The sequence below is a fragment of the Simochromis diagramma genome, unplaced genomic scaffold (assembly GCF_900408965.1).
Source record: "Simochromis diagramma unplaced genomic scaffold, fSimDia1.1 OVJJ01000302.1, whole genome shotgun sequence".
Classification (NCBI taxonomy): Eukaryota; Metazoa; Chordata; class Actinopteri; order Cichliformes; family Cichlidae; genus Simochromis; species Simochromis diagramma.
Genome location: NW_024386792.1, coordinates 13,280,636 through 13,301,302, shown reverse-complemented (window position 1 = coordinate 13,301,302; position 20,667 = coordinate 13,280,636). Strand labels below are relative to the sequence as shown.

General features: G+C 40.9%; 1 protein-coding gene across 7 annotated transcripts in view; it reads left to right on the top strand.

The window, feature by feature from the left end:
• The window catches only part of sept9b (septin 9b), a 70,542-nt gene that overhangs the window by 36,546 nt on the left and 13,329 nt on the right, over positions 1-20,667 (top strand). For 3 of the 7 annotated variants that reach the window (XM_040024651.1, XM_040024652.1, XM_040024650.1), the window contains exon 3: positions 18,038-18,214. In XM_040024651.1, coding sequence (XP_039880585.1) covers positions 18,038-18,214 — 177 coding nt within the window. Of the gene's footprint in view, positions 1-2,253; positions 3,230-6,931; positions 7,075-15,471; positions 17,542-18,037; positions 18,215-20,667 lie in introns of those variants that run through there. The other 4 variants (XM_040024655.1, XM_040024653.1, XM_040024656.1 and 1 more) reach the window with 4 other exon arrangements.

Below are 20,667 nucleotides of genomic sequence, written 5' to 3'. Positions count from 1 at the left end.
CTTTTCTCCTTGTTACTATGTGGAGTGGTATATTCTGATTGTAAATTTGTTGTTTGGTTTGAGTCAGGATCGGAGATAAATGTTAATGTTAGTTTGTTCCTTTATTTGTGGTGCCCACTTGCAATATAAGTTGGATTGTAGATAGGGGGCAGGGTTTAATAAGAATATTTTCTTCTTCCTGCTCCTTTTCACACATGGTTGCAGTGCTTTACTGACAGAAAGTGTGGTTGGTTTGTCTGAAAGAACTAACTGTGGAAACTGTTGTACCAAGTGTGAAATAAATAAATAAATAAATGAAATGAAAAATGAAATGAAATGAAATGAGTCTGGGTGGCAGGTAAAATAAAGCTGTGTTTCATGCTTTTTCAGACAGTTTAATTTTCAAATGAAAAATGTTATCATACAACTGCGCTTTCTCTCATGGCTGGAGCTTAATGAAGAAAAAAGCTCCAGGGTCAGAAATTTGAACCATGCTGGTGCAGAAAAGAGATGTCAGGCTTTTCCATTCATATGTTATGAATGTTTTTAATACACCAATATATCAGCGGGATAGACATTTTTTCAATAAACTGCTTTGCAGTTCTTTGAAGTGTGCAGACACTAAAAAGACTTGACATGAAATGTTTTCCTTATTTACAATGAACATCTTACACTGGAAGGTGGAGCTGAATAATGGGAAAGGGACAGCCCTTCTGCCTCAGATAAATAGTCCCACATACACACGCACACACACAGACCACAGACACACACAGTTCCCCTCTCACCCAGAAAAGGCTTTCGGAAGTTAAAGTTTACACTGAGCATCTGGGGGAAGTCAAGGGTTAAAGAAGTTTCCCACCACTGCAGAAAGACCTCTGTCCTGTTAAGTCATTATGCCAAATCCCCAAACTGCTGTAAACACCCCCTTCTCCATTCAGTTACCCCTGCATGCTGTGAACCCGAACATGTTCACATGGTTCTCCTTCACTTATATTTTAAAGCATGTGTATACCCAAGCATATACTACTTTGAATATACTAAACTCATCTGACTAGGAAATTAACTTTTGGCAAAACGTTAACAGCTCAGCTTTAGACTTTCACACACGCACAAACATCACAAAGAAGCAGCGACCTTGCCGTAAGAGAAAAAGACAGATAGTAGGATATGGGCCATCAGAGCCTAATGAAGGAAGGCAAGATAGCATTTAGTCTGTTGACATTATCTTCATTTATCTGGCCTTCCGGCGTATGATTCTTCCTTGTTATTTATCTAGATATGGGGCTAGTGATTCATTTGTCTTGGAAAAGCTGATGGGAAAATCATACCTCTTATCTTGGTCATGAAATTAAAGAGGTTAAAATGGAATATGGCATGCTATTATCAGCCATTGTTTTGTTTTTTCAGTAAAACTTTGATAAATTTAAAGAACTGATCTTCAGATATGTTCAGGTGGTGAAACTGAGCATTAAATCCACTATCATCATATCAAAAACATTTACAAACAAACCTAAAACGTGACCAGAATGACGATGAATTGCATAATTATGATAGTAAGCAGCATTACACGTATATAACTCCAATTCTAAAGTTGACAAAAACTGTTTTTTCCCACTTTTAAATCTGGTGAGCTCGTTTGGTTAATGCCTCTTGCTCACTCAAGCCATGTTTCATGGATCTGTGTGAGTCGGGGTAAAATACATTTCAGATATTGATTGTTTAGAGTCGTTTCAGTGCAGGAGAAAAGTTCATGTGTTTGTCTCCACATTTTCTGCTAATGATGTTTTATCCACTTGTTGGCTGATAGGGGGCTGTTTTGTGCATGGACAGACAGATGGCCTTTTGCATCACAGACTTACCATCTGCTGAAACGAGTAAAGCGGAGGGACTGGTGTGTTAGTATGTCTGAAGTGAATGTGCATGGAAAAGAACCCAAAAATAAAGATGAGATTGTGCAGTCTCGTCCCTCATTGTGCACCAACAACAGGTGATTATCTTAAACCACTTAAAGACAGCACAGTTATAAAAATGTGATCTTGCTGATGCTGAACTGTGCAGACTCTGCACATGTGAAATTTAAAAGTATAAAATTTCAGTGTCAGTAAATGACATTTCATAACAGAGAATGAAGTTTAGAAAAAAAACTGAAGTGCTACATAACTTTTTATATTAATAATCTTCATCGCCTCTTTTGCGCTCTTACCTTCACCCTGCTGATTAATGTGTTAGATTAGCTTTGTAAGCCTGATTCAGACATGCTGCGCTGCTGACTGATTGGTTTCTCAGTTCAGAAAGGGCAAGCATCATTACTGATGCTCAAGTCTTTACTTTCCAATAATCAGCACAGACTCTAAAAGCAGTGATCTGGATCTTTTGCTATAAATGGGATTTACAATGATAGTTTAGGGATTTAGATAATATGCCTGCAGCTTTGTGGTTTTTAGTGCAATTACCTTGTTTGAAGAACCCCGTCATCTGTTGAGAAAAGAAATGCACCAATTGAGCTTGAAGGAACTTTGGGTGAACTTTCACGTCCAGCCTCGATGGTGTGAAGGATTTGCTAATGGTACACAGCCAACTGTAGTCATCAGCATCACTCAGCGGCAGAGCGGGCAGATGAGGGTGGAAAACACAACTGCACAGAGAAATGACAAGTTTCCTCAGATTCATTCGTCTCTCATGCACCATCAAACTGAGGTTCAATGTTCAGTGGAAGCCTTATGTGGTATTTTTGTCCTGTCGACAAACGAATGCTGACACCAGTTACAGAAGAAGGATATTTATAATGTCAGAAGCTGAACTTCATTTTCCGTCTCTATCTGCTTCCATGCCTGTGCACATCCCAGGTTTCTGTTTAGATTTAATTAGCATCATAACATAGTTAGATGTTTCACGAAGACATGCCGTGACCGCACAAACAGTTTAATCACAGAGCTCTTTCCGTCCTGTTTTCATTTTTAGAATTGAGTCATCCCCAATCCTGGCCCCCGCAGACCTAGCAGGGGGCTAGGGATTCCCCAGAAGGCCAGTTCTCTGTAGTGTTTCTGCTTAGTGGTCAGCAGGGAAGACTAGAGGACATTGTGAGAGATCACACACTGGCTTGTATGGACTAGAAGAGGCTGCTAGTTTGTTTAACTCCTGGTCTTTTACTTGTGGAAGTAAGAAAGAGGTGCAGAAGGAAAAGCGCTTTGAGGAGATATGACTTCTACTTGCAGCGAGATGTACAACAACCACAAGACAGAACCCCTGTGTGAGTATCTGTTCAGTCGTTGTCTTTTTTGTATCTGCGGGAGAGCTCGGCTGTTTTGGACTATCTCCTTACAGAGGCAGAATAACTGCCTGGTTTCCATTAAGGCCAATCACGGAAAAGGATGAACAATGAATCCTCCTCAGATGGGGATGCAGGGAAATTGGTGCAGGAAAAGAGTTTTTTTAAACATTTTTTCAATTCACATTTTTGCAAACATCAGTGTTTTAATGTCTTATGAGACACCATTCTGCACTTCCTCTTACAATATTGGTTTCATTCCTATGAATTGGAAAAACATGTTGTTCTTAAAAGAATGGTGATGTGGTTACATTTGAAAGGAAACATCGTTATAGAAGAATGAGTGGGATTTTTTTTTTTAAATATGGTAATTGAAAGTGGAAGAGGCTTCTACTTCTCTTTGTCTTTTTAACTCGTCTCTGTATTAAGCAGTTCAGCTGGGAATGCTTTAGTGGCCTTTTTAAGAGAAACAGTAAACCACAAGCAGACACATCTCTTTAAACAACTGCTCAGACCACAAAATCACTTTATCTTCAATGGTTCATCATTGTTAAAAACAAAAAGAAAGAAAGAAAGAACGAAGCACATTCTTTTCTAGTTTGGTACAGTGAAAAGCTAATAAAATACAAGCATGAGCATACGTCATAGTAGCCTTGAGATAAATTGTCCAAGCTGCAGGCTGAAGAAAAAAACCTGGAGCAGTGACATATTTTACTGTCAACATGTGAAGTAGCTGGAGATATATTTGCAGACTAATCCAGCAGAACTGTTAATATATGTTTGGCGATTTTAACCAGAAGTTGAGTCTTGCGAGAACACTTTTGGGTGTCCTCGCTCATCACACATGCTGTCTCCATTTGCACCACAGGAGAGCAGAGCAACCACAGCAAAAAAAAACACAACAGGAAGTCTCCAGCAGACCCAGCTATCTTCCCCATAGATATCTAGGCCAAGACAGATGTTCTTCTTCTTTCCCCTTCTCTGTCTTGTTCCTTACTTTCCCAACCACCCCCACCCGCTACTTTTCCTGCTGCTATCTCTCTTCTCTGCCTCCTCTTTCCCTCCCGGCCTTCCTTCCCTTTGCTTTCTGCTCTCTCCTCAGCTCCCCAACCTCTCCTGGGGAGGATGTGTCACTGAGTCCGCTGAGTCATGGAAGCGACTCTTTTAATCAGCTCAGTATGTGCTCTGCCCTGATTGGGTAGCCTTCAGAAATCAGCTTTGGCCTTAAGGCAAAGCTCGTATTCCCCTCAGCCATCCCAACATATTAGCATTCGGTTACCACAGGTTTTAATGGCTTGATGTATTTGAGCTGAAATTAAAGTGAAAGAGGAAACTCTTTATTTATTTAGATTTACAGTGAAGCAGCGACACGTGGATCAGGCCACAGATAGCACTGTGTGGCTGAAGTAGAGGTGATTGTTGGGTTATTTTGGCCGTCTGAATCACTTATTTGTTGTGCAGATATGAGTCATAGCATTTTAACATGGGATGCATACTACACTCTAAATATACATTGATAAGTAAAGAAATGTATCTATAATACACAAACACACATATTGCACCCCCGTCTGCTTTTTCTGAAATCCGTCTTTTAGGCTCTTTGCAGCACTAATAAAATGTCTCCTCTCCTTTGATGTTTGTTTCCTCCAAGAGGAAATGGGAACTTCAGACACTGGTGTGTCGCAAGGTCCATACTGACAACATTGTTTATTGTCTGGTGACAACTGAAGGGAAAATATCTCCTTTGATAAAACAGAAATTTGTCAGAAAGCGTGTCACCCGAAAAGGCATGTGGGACAGTGAAAACATTTATCTTTTTGGGTCTTTTTTCCTTATGTAGCAAAAGTTCATTAGATTTATATTCATAATTGAATCTGATGACAGCTGTGATACAAGCCCAGGACATAGCCTAAACTGAACCTTGGAACTGCTGCATATAGCTTAAAGTTGTTAGATGCTTTAGTCATATAGATCACAGGAGAATTAACCATAAATGATGTCTCACAAAGTTATGCTGGTGTTCTAGATACAGACATCAGATAACATGGTTGATCCGGTCTTGTGGTAAAGCTAATCTTTTATCATGGTCCGAGTGAAGGAAGTGAATGTAAACTCTCTGAGCAGTTGCTCAGTATTAAATCAATTTGCTGTTTCTATGTTTGAGATTTCTTAATAGGTGTATCTTAAAAACTCGTAGCTTGTATATGCAAACTGATAACAGCAGTGAATATGTTTGGGTACCTGATACCCACAACACACCATATTGTACGTTTGCTTTGGTTTCATATTCACAACAAAACCACTGCCAAGAGTCAGATTCAGCTCCATTTTTGACAGGAAGGAAGTATTTCTGCTGAATGTTATGAAAACCTCTGTCAGACCTTCAGCCTGCATGCTGATGGAAAAAAAAAGCAGAGCCAAGTCAACAAAGGAACAAATTAATCACGCTCTTCTTCCAGTAAGTTAAGATGAAATCCATTTTGTAGCAGAAATCTTTCTTTGTCTTTAAAAATCTGTTCTCAGAAAACAGCTCCTCGCACGCTGACTGCACTATTAGTATTTCTCAGTCGGAGGGATGGATTTGATCAATGTGAACCTCTATGTTGTTGGAGAGGAGGGACACAGGAAGCAGGAGCACAAGGCCTACACATTTCCAAGGAACATTTGGGATTTGGAAATACTTTCTGCTGTTTCGCAGCCAATGCTTACTTCAGTGCAGCTTCACACAAGTACAGTCTAGTTCTTACACGACTATTTCATACACTGAGCGGTGCTGGGTTACCGCAGCAAAATAAAAACAGCATGTGTAACAGGGGGAACATCCAGGACATACGTTTTCTGTTGGAAAAGCAAGTAGTTTGGCATCACTGGAAATAACTGTATTGGGTTTTTGGTTGCAGGTTATAGCTGCAAAGACTTCTCTTACGTCTACCAATTAAGAGTGTACCTAAAGCCCACTGAGGCAAAGCTAAAGCCCAGCTGGCTAAGCATAACAACTGAAAGGAGAAGAAAACAACTAAAGTTAATCATTCCTTGAGTCTTTATATGAACCGCCTTGGACCACAGGATGCCACTATACCTGGTCAACACATAACCCTCCAAAACAACACTCACTAATTGTTTGGTAAGCTTTACTGGGGGTGGAGGCATTCTTACAAACTATGAGCTTATTTCCTTGCTGCCAGTTTTTAGAGGGAAATCGAAGCTGAAAAGGGAACGGTGCATAAAACAAGTAGATCCTTTGACAGCATTTTTCGCAAAATATTCCTTTATGTAGTTTTATTTTTATAAACTCTGAAATGTTCTGAATTAGTCATGGTTTTGGTCATGAGTCAGCTACAGCTGGAGGGAGAGGATGCATGTTGGTGTGTGTCTGTGCAGCCTATTATTTCAGAAAGAGGCACAATGAGGACTGAAGGAAAGACCAAATGCTGTTAGTGTGCATATACAGATAATCTGTTACACTTCTTGCTGTGAAGCAAAGCAGTTGGGGGTGGTAGAGAGCATATGGGCACACATAAGGACAGGGAAGTAGGTATTGCCTGTTGTATTGTGCAAACACACACTCTTCTTTTGTAATTTCCTTTTCCCATAAAGACATAAAACTTTATCTATAATAAATGTGGTTTAGGATTGCTCGCTATATCCACAATATTCCTCATTCACTTTCTTTGAATGAGGGGTGTGACTGCCGAATGCCTTCTTAGCCACTTGGGATGGCAGTCACATGACCACGTGTGGGCGTGGCCGGGAGGAGAAGCGGCAGCCTGGCCTCTACAGCTGAATCTGTGATTGAGAGGAAGAAAGAGAGGAGAGGAAAGGGTTGGGTGAGTTGTGGATTTTTATGTTTACCGTGTACTTTTCTGTTTCGCAGTAACAGTGGGGAATGGTTTTAGAAAAAGCATAAAAGGGGGCAGGCTGTAAGAGGGAGGGAAAGGGAAACAAAAGGGCGGTGTGTCGGTGTGTGGGGAGGGGGTAAATGTGTCCTCTGGGGCTGTTTGGTGTCAGAGTTAGTTTGCTAGGTGCTTCATGTGTGCTCAGAAAGTAAAGTTTTGAAGCTGGGAGTAGATTAGATGGGGGTTTTTTTTGCAGGAGATCTTACAGCTAGCCAAATTTAGTGTAAATACCTTAATTTTTCTCCCTTTCCCACTCTTCTTCTTCTTTCCTATTGTTCAACTATCGGGAAGAGTTTGGGGGGGGTCAGCATTGCTACTCTTCCCCCTCCTTACTTTCCCCCTCCTCCCACCCTCTCCCTTTCTTTCTTGCTTTCCCTCCCCATTGTGTCCTCAACTCTGAAGCATGGATGGGTAGTCAGCCTCGCATAAAGAGGCAGAGTGATTGACCAATCAGGGTAGCCCGTATTCCTCTTTAAGTTGCATGCCTCCAGGGTTCTCTGTAGTAAGGATCCCTTCTTTTAGCCTCAGCTCTCCTCACATCACAGTTTCAAGGCTCTGTTTGATCCAGTGCAGTGGATTAGCCAAGGACCGATGGACCTAAGCTGTTGTGATGTGATTTAATTTTGTCAATCCCTTGTGTCTTCTCTCCAGAGAGTTTGTTGCCAAGTTCAGCTAAAGGTGAAGAGTCAAACAGGTCATGTTGTGAGTTTGAGATTTGCCTTGAGACTTTCTCAGGGAAGGACTTATCTCTTCCTCTAACTCCTGTCAGTTGCTTCAAGCGGGAAGAAAATTGTGCAAGGATGTGATTAGTCACTTTAGCTGTGATAGCTGTTGAAATCCGCACAATATCTCATACTTTTGGTGTCTCAGATGATCTTCTCTTACCCATTTTTTAGTACAGTAGCTGAACAGTTGCTTTGTTGGATACGATGCCCTTGAATCCCACTCATCTCATAGCTAATGTAGCACACACAAAAAAGACTGCAAATGGATCTTTCTGCTCCATTTGCTCTCTTGTTGTGTTATTGGAAATGTTCTCGTTAACCAACACGAACCAGCTGCATTTCATCTTAATGTCTGATAAGTAAAGAGATGCATTCATCCTCGCGTGTTGCGTCTGCATGAATAAATGCATGCATTTTGTGTTGCTACCCTGAAGTCACTGTAGCGCCACAATACCACCAGAACATTATTGAATTAGGAAGTTAATTTAAATGTGTTTTTTCCCACAGCAGTCGGGCTGCTGTCACTGTTACAGCTTATCACACAATACATTTGATATTACTTACTCCTAATGCCTCACGTCTGATTTACATGAAGCATTATTACAAAATCCTTTGGTTAAAGTCAGTCATCCATTGTGTACATGCTACTAATCAGATTACTGTAGCTGGATAATAATAAGTAATTCAATAACAACAGATAAACGCTTCATTAGGATTGTTTGGGGCTAGCAGCCCAAAATAAATGAAGGGGGTTTCTTCCCCTTCTGTAATTAAGTCTTGCATTATCGTGAGCTTTGGCAGATGGATCATTTTCAGAGACTTATTGTTGTTTTGCGAGCGCATAAAGACTTCAAACCTGATCCTTTAAAGGTGTAAATCCACCCCCGTGGACACATAACCCACTGCTGGTGTCATTTTTGACATTCAACACACTTTTGGTGTTCTTGACCGAAGAAGAGCTGAGTGGAGAGGAGTAGTGTGAACTTGTTTTACTATTAAGAAACAGGCTGACAATATGTTTTCACACATTAGCGTGCACACCTTTTACCCACATGTTAAAAGCTTGCTTGTCTTTCTTGTTCGCCATTGTGAAGTTTTTATTCATTCTTGTCTTTGTCAGTTGGTGGTAGGAAATAAAAATGCACGAGTCATAAATGTCACATTTTGTTTAAAAAATGGCTTGTTTATCTGCCCACAGCTGACATTTTCTGTCTGTACATATGTCAGTGCCTGGAGGAAGTCAGACATGTCACGTCCTGTCAGAGGTGACAGTTTGAGGACCTGCCGACACTGGGTGGGTGGAGGGGGGAGAGTGGATTATTATTTGCGGTGGTCTGCTCTACAGAACTGCACCAGTCTATAATATTATGCTCTGCTGTGGCATCTTGACTCTAAACTGGTAATAGAAAATGATACAATTTGGTCTATGGCTTGCACACAGATACCTCATGGTTCTTTAAATTAGAATCAGTTTTTAGCTTTGGCTCACTCTGAAGTCTTGACTTGTAGCTTGTCTATATAATTGCATTGAAAAGGGTCCGTTAATAGACCCGATTAGCTGGATGTTTTTCTGAACAGATAAAGGGTACAACAAAACTGTGTGCAGAAGAAGTGCAGAAGCCATTTGTGCACAGCGAGTTGCTTCTCATTTCCCCCAATTAAGTGCTGCCCATTGATATATGCAGACAAGCCAGCCCCTTTCCCACTTGATGCTTAGTGGTTGCTTGATTTATTCCTTTATGGTCTTTGTTTGTCCTTTGCCCTATCCTACTTCCCTTATTGCAGCTGTGGATGGTTCTGTGGTGAGACCCTCCTAGTTCCCCTTCCATGTTTCTCAGAAACGCCTGGGCTTCTGAGTTACAGCTGTGGTCTCTCAGTCTGCTGAGTGCTGCCCAGAACAGCGGGCTCTCACAGTGGTACACAGCACCACAGTGTCTGCCCTGCTGCGCTGGGCTTTGTATTCTCATATTGTTTTTCAGCTTGTCACTGATATTGTTTCATTTGGCTCATGTTTCTTTTCCTTTTTTCTTTTCTTGACTCGCCCTTCACCTAAAGGGTCCTCCATTTACAGCTTTCTCTGGTCATCCACTCTCACTCTTTCAATCTTTGTGAGGTATTTTGGTAAAGGTCCTTAACAGACGTTTACGAGTGACAAGCATATCAACACCATCTGCTTTTGCTCCACACCGGGACAGCGGCTGCGTTCTCAGTGGGCTGTCATGTTACAAGACTGAAAGATGAAGTGGGCCAGTAGCCTTTTCCAGACCTTTTCTTGAGTTCTTATTTCAGTTTGTGTCAGCTCTTTCCTTGACTGACCTCACAAAATCACGCCATTTTACGGAGAAAGGAGAACCTTTAAAAGTGGATCTGTTAGGGGTTTCCCCCCCCCCAATTTTTTCTACTCCTGGATCATTATTATGCCACTGAGACATTATACAGCAGCCTCTCAGACTTGCTTTTCAAACCTTCAGTTAATTAGAAGAAAGTGTAAGAAAGTGTAGGCAAAAGAGCTAAAACAGCTTGTTTCAGTGTGAACTGAGGGGCTGCAAAAAGGCCCAGCAGATAAATAAAGATTATTTTGAAATAAGAATCATGCAAAGCTAGTCTACTAGAATGCAAAGGATAATAGGTCCCTTTTTAATCATTGTGTTCCTGTGGTTTGAATTTACAGATTGGGGGGGATTATGTTTGAGGGATTTCCTCTGTCAGGGATACACATGAGAGCCCAGTGAGAGGCTCCACTACCCTTCCAACTTTGAGCTGTCAGCCTCGCTCTGTCACTGCCTTCTGTAAACATGTCATCATGTTATCTCCATCAAACAGAACACAGCGAAGGATTAAGCTAGGGGCCTGTGCTGCTAAAGGCGCACATACGCTTAACATACAAGTCAGCTTCACCAGGCAAAACCTGTCATAGGCTTTCATGAGGATTTAAGAAGGACTTGTGGATTGAGCGTTTACAATATGGATAAGATGATACAAACACCACTTGGAAATAGACCTTGAAGGAAAAAGGAAATGTGAGCTAGTGCTGTGGAGAAGAATTCGTAGCATTCTCACACGATACGCAGTCGTGTTATTTAGACTAGTCGACTTTATAGCTTTTGTGTGTTTAAACTTCAGACCTGTGTTTGGCGTATGTGATCATTATGACTGGAGTCCTTCACAAGAATTCGTTCATGCTTGTGTGATTTAGGTGATTCAGTCTTATCTCATTTCTTCGAAGACAATGTTGTACACCCTTGTAGCAGGAGTTGATGCTAATATAGGCATATATTTGAAGTGTAAGTGCAATATTGTACGCTCTTTTTGTTTTGTTTTTTTAATTGTGTTATTTTGTCTGTGTCACAGTTTCTATAGGATACTTTTGTCTGATATTGCAACTATTGGTGAAAATGGTTAAAAAAAACAGCAGCTTTGAGTAGCACTGGGTTTTAATGCAATTTTGCCTGAAGATGAAAATCTTTTTAAATTCTTTAACTGATACTGGCATAGAAACATTCCATTAAATTATTAGAGGATGCTAAATTGTGCGTATATTAACCCCACACTTCTATTACTGTGTACTCTTGTGGCTTCCTTCTTCTCTCTGGTCTATCTATTGAACTCTAGACAGCAGCTGGCATAAAATTTAACGATCTCTTCCTCTCGAGAGCGAGACGCCACCTCTGGAAATGTCATTTCTGGTTTAAGAAGAGAGGAAGGGATGAGGACAGCAACAGAAAAACACAAACACACACACATGGGAAAGGAAAGGATCAGGGGATTTGACTCATGGGAACCATGACTTTTAAAAACATAACAGAGCATTCAGAAAGCAGATGATGTTAAAAAGCTGTGTGAGTGCGACAACAAACCTGATCTTCCTTTTAACCGGGGTTCACCTCCCCTCAGGAGGGACTGAACAGCTTTTGAACACAGGAAGAAAAAGGAGAATCACAAACTGTAATGCACATTTACCCTCATTATTAAGATTAATTGAATGAAAGTGGCCTTATCAGTGATTTTAAGTATAAGAGCTAATCAAGATTTCCCAGAGAATTTTTCTTTTTCGTCAACAGACATTAAACGCTTCACTTAGAGTAAAGAATCTGACTCTTTAACAAGTAACTTTCAGGGAGGTAATCAAGATCTGAAAATGTAAAGTTCAGTAGATTTTTAAAAACTCAAGTGAGTCCAAGACATAAACCAAGTCTTGTGTTTGTATTTTATTATAACAGAGATGCTGCTTATTAACATTGCTGCATGTAAACAAAAATTCAACCAATGCAATATATGTAGGAATTCTAGCCACGAGTAATTTGCAGACCATGTCCTTGGTTATTTTGGCATTCTGATGAGCCTCAGTGCACCAAAGTTAAATACTCTCTGACTGCTTCAGAGGATACTAGCAAAAAGTTTTTCATAATTCTGTCTTTCCTTTCTATGAGGCTAGAAACATTTGTAGCTTTGTAGCTTCATGCACTTTAAACCATTTATCTGATGAACTGTTTGAATCCAGAAAAAAAGAAAGTTATGTCCAGCTGTAAAATCCTCAGATACTGGGTTAAGCAGCATATTGCTTTTGCCGGGGCCCAGGTTTGAGTGCATCTTGACCATTTGCTGCTCTCTCCCCAACCCCCACTCTTTGTTTTCCTGTCTACTCTACTGTCATCTCAAAAATAAAGGCTAAAAAGCCTCACAGTAAGTCTTCAGGGGGGTGCTGTAAAATCCTCAAAATGCACAAATTTCAAAGTGTCAGTCATCGACCACAGCGTTCAAACAGTTTGGCTCATTTGCGCTAATTACATGCTGTACACGCACTGATTCATTTTACTCATTTCTTCTATCTCTCCTTCACCTCCTGCTTCCTTTTCCCTCTGCAGCATTGTCAGGGTCTTGGCTGTAGTCGAACAATAACAGAGAAAAACTTTCATGTAATTTAAAGCAGGGCTGAAAAGTGGTGATGTGGCGTCCGCGGATCGATGGAAACTGAATTTCTTTGGTTTGAGGAGGCTTTTTGAGAAGACAATAAAGGCTTTGTTTCTTGGGAAGGCATGTTCAAGTTTCACTTGGTGAATATTAAATGTAGAGTTGGATATGATATGCCTGATGGGATTTTAATGAAGGGCTTGGGAGGGAGTGTTGAGTTATGTGTGAATGTGGAATGGGAAGGGGATTCTCTGTTACAGCCAAACAGAGTATTATATCTGACGGAAGAGTAATACTGTGTGTTAGTTTTCCAGGAAGGTTATATTACAATGCAGTGAGTTTGGTGTCCAGGATTGCGCTTTTTGATCTGTCAGCTGTATGCAAGTTTTGAAATCTCAAAGTGGTCTATCTTTCTACTCTTACGATATAAGAATTGCTGCCTGAAAGCCGTTCTGTGTTTTTGTCTACAAAAAACTGCTGGTGTTGAAGATAAACGGCAATCATTTCTGTTCTGTGAGTCGTGGATGTTGAGCTCTCCTCACTTTCACTCCCTCCGCAGTCCTCTGAGGGCATTACCTGATGGAGATTAAAATGTCTTTAATCTGCCCCCTGACTGGTACGAAGTCTGAGTAATGCCCATATGGGGCCATGTAAGAATAGGGCAGATAACTTTCCAGTTAATTACCAGTGAGCGAGGGGTTGTCACGCGTCCTTGATAATGCACCTTCACCTAAACCACCCAGCTAAGGCAAACTATCAGCAGCCGTGTGCTACATGTGTCAAAGGGCAACTGCATGAAATTCAACAACTTGGTTCTCCCAGAATAGTTCATATTTCTTGTATGAAATAAATTTAAGTCAGAGACAGTTTATTGCAGGCTTTGTGAAAGCTTTTTCATATAGTAGATGCAGATAATTATCTATTTTAAACTGAGATGTTCTGTAGCACTGTCACCTAAATCTAAGAGGTTTTCAGATTTCACTGTCCTGATCGCTACGGGCCTTTATGTACAAAGTTTGCAAGCTGTCTCTGTAATTGCATGGGCTTCCTCCATGTCCTGCACCAGCTCATAGACATGCACGTTAAGTCAGTCAGTGATTCTAACTTGGTTGTCGTTTTAAGGCAAAAGAAGTCTATAGACCAAAGCACTTTAGGAATGTATGGTTAAATATGACTTGTCGTTTCAGGCTGGAAAAGCACGATCTACATGTCAGTCCATTTCTATTACATTAGGTATCAAATGGGATCGCTATGGAAAATGATAAGAAATAATAGTTCATTAAACAATAGTCGGTTTATTCAGTGGTACATTTCTATAAGATAAGGCCTAAATATCCTTTGCAGTATCTGCATGTACAAAACTCTCTGTAAGGCTAAAATATCCCCGATGACGTGTCTAACAACCTCGGGATTACTTTCACAGACTTGACAAGGTTAAATTCAGAGAAATGGAGGATACTGTACAAGTGCTAAGTGATATTTCTTGTGGCAAATTAATTGATCCTCATGAGTACAGTTTGCTGGTGTATGCCTTTAAGCTGTACAAACTGTTTCAGTGCGGATGTAAATGCTGTGGTTTGTCTGCTGTGAGGCCCTCTGTGACAAACAGGAAATCTTTTAGAAAACGTGCACAACTGAAACTCGTTTTAATAGAGCAATTATTTTGTAGCATGCAACTCCTATTAAATAAAGACACATTTCGCCATTAAGACAACATAAAATATGTTTGTGTGGAAAACTGTGTCGACTTCTAAAGAGCAAGAACAAAACAGCAAGATGGCATCTTGAGACGAGTACAAATGAACGTCAGCTTCCCATAAAGTGCCCTCATTTGAAAATAACTAACAAGAGATTGGAGTAATCTCTTTGATGGGATCTATCCATTCATGCAGGGAAAAGGCTTGAACTCCTCTCCATTCATTAAACAAAGCTCTGAAATCAGTTAATCCCAAAGTGCTGCTTTTTCATATTATGAGGCAAAATATCCTCTGTCTAGTGGGTTTTTTTTTCTTTTGTCCTCTTCAAAGTGATCTTAAGACAGAATATTTTTGCAGATTAATAAAGCTGTTTTCATTTGAAGGAAGATTCAAGGGCGGTAAAATAAATGTAGTGTGCTTTATCGGTATAGGTGCTTGCTGAGGCTCCTTGATGCATCGTTGTAGTCCACTGCACTTTGCCATCAATTGCTTGCATCTCACAGTTTGATATGTTGTTCCATTATGATGACTCTGCTGAGTCTCTCTCATGTAGAAGCAGACTTTATTCAACGGCTGTGGCAGCCAAATCATGATCTGAGTCACAGCCTTTGTTTCTGTTCATTTATGAATGAGGTTTGGCGATTAATATGTTCTGCCACTAGCAAGCGTTATTGGTGCTTTTCTTGTGGAACTTTACAACATTATAATCAAGATCTGATGAAGAAATGGTTTTAGCAGAATTGGCTCTTATGTACGTGAAGACCACAAATAATTCTTAGTAAAGTAGATGCCCGCTAGTGGTCAGTTAATGTATAGCTCAGCGATTAATTATATTAATCAATTAGCTATGGGTTAGCTCAGAGATTAAAAATGAAAGTTCTTGGTTCTCCTTGGAAAAGGAGAAGTGACTTTAAAAACAGTTTCAGTATGCTTGACAGCAGAGAGCTTTCAGGCACTTTCGTGGTATTGATACTTGTTCTCCTTTTTCCCTACGTGTATCACACATTTGTCTGTTTTTGCAGGATTTCAGTACCCTGACTTGTTTGCCCCACCTAGCTGGTGGCTGTCCATTATTAGAAAGCAGACTTATAACGTAGTAGGTGGTCTGGGGCTGGCATGGTCAGGGTGACCAGAAGGCAGTTTGGCAAATGCTCTGGATATCGTCATTAAAGCGATCTTTCATTCTGTCATTCAAGAAGCTACTGTTGCATTCACGTTTGATGTCATTGTGCATAGTTAGCCAAACAACAATTTGTAAACCTGTACAAATATTCTGAAACGCAGGCTAAAGAAATACCAATCCAAAAACCTTATTGTATCATGTCCAACAGACAGCAGTTATGTGTTGGGTTTCCTGAGGACAGCTGTGCTGCTCAAAATGATCACACTGTGCAGTATTGCCAGGAGGTTTACATCACAGCATGGGTTAAACTCCTGAATTGTTGTGGTGGATGGATTTTTCCCCCATAGAATTGAAAAAGAAATAGCATTTTAATTTCAGTTGAGTGATTTCTCAAGAGAAATGCATTGTTTAGTGATCACTTATTGCCTGATGATTGATTTGTTGAATTTTAGCCAAGCCACATGGGTAGTTCGTCCACTAAACATTTGGCCATCAGAGTCTCAAAGTCAGAGGTCTGATGGATACCACAGAGACTGCTGAAGGTGCAATAACCTTACTCGTGGTCCAAAATTGTGGTTCTTTGTCTCGCTCAGAGAAGAAGCAGTCATTGATTTCAGACGTACTCGGTATTATGCAAGTGTGTAGAAGGTTGAAATTATATGTTATGTTAGTCGACATTCAGTTCAGTTCAGGTTTATGTATATCGCACAAGCTCACACAAGCTTCTCAGGGTGCTTTGTATTATAAATTGAAGACCCCATCTTTGAGACAGAACCAGTGATGGTCAAATGCTCCCCACTGAGCAAGAACTTGGAGACGGTGGGGTGGAAGAACTCAGTTTTAACAGGAAGAAACCTGCAGCAGGCTCAGGAAGGGGCAGCCGTCTGCTACACCGGTTAGTTGGTTGCTAAGTGGAAGAACGTAGAAAAAAAGATGACACAGAGACACCATGAACAGGAAACAACACAAACTATGGGACAATGTAGACAGATGGTAATGACATGCATTAGTGACGCATGAATGCGCAGGGAGTCGACAAAAGTGAGTGGAGAATGGGACGTCCCCCAGCAGCCTGAGCCTATAGCAGCATAACTAAAGTTATGGTGGTTAAGGGCCAACCCTAACTGTAAGGTTTAACCAAAAGGAAAGTTGTCAAGGTAGTCTGATAGCACTGCAGCCATTCCTGTTTGAAAACTCTTATTTAACTTCCTACCTTCTCGTCATGCATGTAGTTTACCTACTTTTTGTGTTATATCTATTAAAATAACTGGGTATCGTTGAATATGTGTGCACTGTTTTTCTAATCTTGGCTAAGAGAAGCATGCATGACTTGTAAAGTAGAAAAGTCTGTGGTTTTCAGGCTTGTGCTGACTAATGGTGTCCACTTGAGAGTGGACACCCACAATCTTGTGAGTCTTTGACTTTCAGCCTCTGTGGGTAAATCTCTGTTTTCTGTGCCTGTAAACAACCAGCATGGTATCAATATAAAAACAAAACGCTCACAAAAAAATGTTTTTGTCTTACCCATACCCAGGAAGAGAGAAACTCTGAGCAGGGAGCAGTATCAGAAAGTTCATTGTCATAACTGCTTCATTTATATTTATAGCGTTAAAAGGCGTGATGCTGCAGAAAGCACTTTATGGACAAGCTGTTGTTTTAGCGTGCCTCATATAAAGATAAATCCAGGATGGCTGTAACAGATTCAGTTTCAGGTACACGTCAGTGGTTTGTAGTGTCTTTGACTGCAGACCTCACGCAGGCATCGCCACACGCTGTCACAGTACAGGAAATGATGTCTCCTCCTACCATAGGAGTGAGTCTTGCTGTTGATGCAAGCACATACTAGTACAGTTGGTAGGGTTGAACTGTTTTTTTATTTTGCCTGTTGCAGCAGTGCTTTGGCACACAGCCTTCGCCTTCAATTGATCCGCCTTAAAGTGAGGTAAGCTGTGATTTATATTTGGTCGCTTCTTCCACCGGGGTCTGTTTCTTTTGTCTTCCTTATTAGTTTATCTTTACTGCAAAACACAGCTGCATTGTTTGACTGTGGCTCCAACTTCCACATCATTATTTTTTTGAAAAAGTCAACAGCTTTTGTGCACTGGGTTGCTAGCGTGAGGTAGTTGCTGGAAAGTTTCTTGTTCTTCTATAATGTCTCATTTACACAGTAACTTGTAAAAGGGGGTTGGTGCTATGAATTTTGAGTCTGGTATCCTGTTTCACACAGGAAGTCAGCCTCTCAGATGAGTATCATGTATGATTTGCACTCCTAACTTGGTGTTCACTGCAGTTAATAAGGTTTCACTTGAATTTATGTTGCTTGTTCAAATGTACTAAATTTAAACGTTAACTTCATAAACTAATGTGCTCAAATATCAAGCTTTGGGGATAAACACCAACAAAATACACTAATTTGCCCCCCTCTTTGTGTCCCTTAGGGTCAGAGGTCAATCTGAGCCATAGCAACATGTCTGAAGCCACCAAGCCCCAACCTCAAGCTAAGGGGGAGAAGACCCCGATCAGCGACACCAGCTATGTGGGCATCGATGCCATCCTGGAGCAAATGAGGAGGAAGGCCATGAAACAAGGCTTTGAGTTCAATGTCATGGTTGTGGGTGAGTAAGACACACAACATTACCCAGTGAAAACCTGTGCTGTTGACTCTAACCCTGTCTTGTCAAATTAAATGGAGAAGCGGGAGATGCTAAAGATGCTAAATTATGGCATATAAAAAAGATAATTACAGTGAGTAAAGGTGGTCGCTTTCGTACAAATCTGTGGAATGATGTAAAGGTCTAATTCTAAATGTTTTCCTCCCATCTAGTCTGACCTCACACTTTAATGTTTATTATGCCTTCATGTTAGATTTGAATATAACTATGTAACCAGTTTAAACTAGCACAGATGTGTCCAAGAAGGCTTGAAGCTGTAATTGCTCCCAAATGTGGTGTGTTTGCAACAGATATTGTCCCAGTCCCGATTTCAGCAAAGCAAAAAAAAGGGGGGGAATCACATGGGAGTCATTTAAAACTTTTCAGTTTGTGCAGCAACAACTCAAAATGCAGAACAAAGCAACGAAAGAAGAGTTGTGGTTCAAGTAACACATGAGTCAGCATTTAACTGAGACGCAACACACATCAGGAGCACACATATCGCCAGTTAAAAGAGGACATGCTTGGTTTGCTTGCTGTCGATTCAGAAAATCGCTTTTTATATCTATTACGAGGCTGCCGTAAAGAGCAAAGGCAGGGCGAACCGTGCGTGTTTGATAGTGTGGTTCTACTTCCCTTGTTCTGGTAACAGTCAGCTAACGTGGCGACTTCCTCAACAAGCTCTCTTTTTGAGTGTCCACAGTTTATCAGACAAACACTCTCACTTGAGAGGATAAACTTAGGCTGTCAGGCTGAGTAATTGCTATAATGATGGCGATTACTCTGACAAGCTGAAGCACACACTCCGTGTGAGACTTCACGTCCTCAGAAAGCAGCTACGCACCTCCAGTTAAGCCTCACCATCAAAGTGTCAGTACATCTATCCAATCCTGCACCTGTGTGCATGCATGCATACAAGAGACACAGACCTATGCTAATGTTGTTTATAAAGAAAGGAATGTTATCAAGCTACATAACAATCAGAGATTTTATCTGTTTTGTTTGTTGGTACTGGCCTGTTGGAAGTAACTGTAAAACTCTGATTTGAGGCTCTTCGGGGCTATGTTTAGTACACGCTGTAAGGTGGCATGTCAGTGCAGCTTCATGGAAATGGATCATAGCATGGCAAATGAGGGCTGCTGCATAGTTACTGTTTGTTGCATTGAGTGTGAAGTGAGAGTGTCAGATTTATATTGAGAGCATGATGGTGGAACATGACTCACCAAACGTTTATTTTCAGAGTAAACACAAAAAGCTCCCGAGTGAAACAGCAGCGTGTTTCAATCTCTGTGAGATTTGCATCCCTGCTTACACATTTGTGTTGTTGCAGGAAAACTGCAGATTTCTACCCAACATTGACATGTTTGCTTGCAGTGCCCCAAATGCATCAAGGATAAATGAAAATTAACTGATAAAGTCTATCGCTGTTAAATAACGCTCACTAGGAAAAGAAAAGGCAAGTTTCAACCGGCACAAGGCGTCTGATTGCCAAAGGGAGCTTTAAAGTACATCACTATAGCAACGTGTCAAGTTCCTCTGGCAATGTGTTAGCAAACACCTAGCACATGATTGGCATCTACTTCTTACTTTCCGTTCAGTGCTGGCCTGCCGTTGGGTTCTGACTGTTTTGACAGCAGGGTGTGCATCATTTTGGTGATAATTGTGAGATTGTCTTCAGCTCTTGCTCAAGGCCATGAAACACAGTAGGAATCTGGCTACTGTGTGTAGTCATATTGCTACTGTTTTGTTGTTGTTTTTTTCTGTAGTTGTGATTGACTATGTTAACTATGTTAGCTTCCTTTTAGTTAACGTTAAGAGATAATCTATTCCCATTCTAATAAAGTTCCTGCTGGCTAACAGATTTGCTATTTGAGTGGTTAGTTGAAATGTAAAAGGTTAACTGGTGTTGGTCTTGTCCCTTGTGGTCTTGTGGTATTCAGAGAATGCATTTGACCCTAATTTCTCCCCTCAGCTACCTAGTCCTGGCCAATGTGTCTAAGTGTGTATGTCAGTAGAAGAAGGAAAGAAAATGTGACCATGTGCTTGTGGGTGAATGCATACAGCAGGGCAAGACTGCATGTGAAGTGTGTGCTAAAGAGGCAGTGTGTTTATGTAAGGTGAGAGAGAGGCGGTAAAGGCCACCAAGAGGGGTCACAGAGGGCCTGGCAGCTTGGCGACTCTCCATATGCCCTATCAGATACCCACAGAGTCCACATTTAGGACAGGAAATGTGGGACATGGCACACAGAGTAGGTCTGTGTGCAGTGACCTGTTTATCCGGTTACTCCTAATGTTTCAAAATGATGCTAGTATCAAATCAAGATTTTCACTTCCACCTTGTATTATTTTCATCCAGTCAAAGGAAACCAACTCGTTGTTGTTTCAGCACAAGCACGCATTTGTTTAGTCGATGTTTC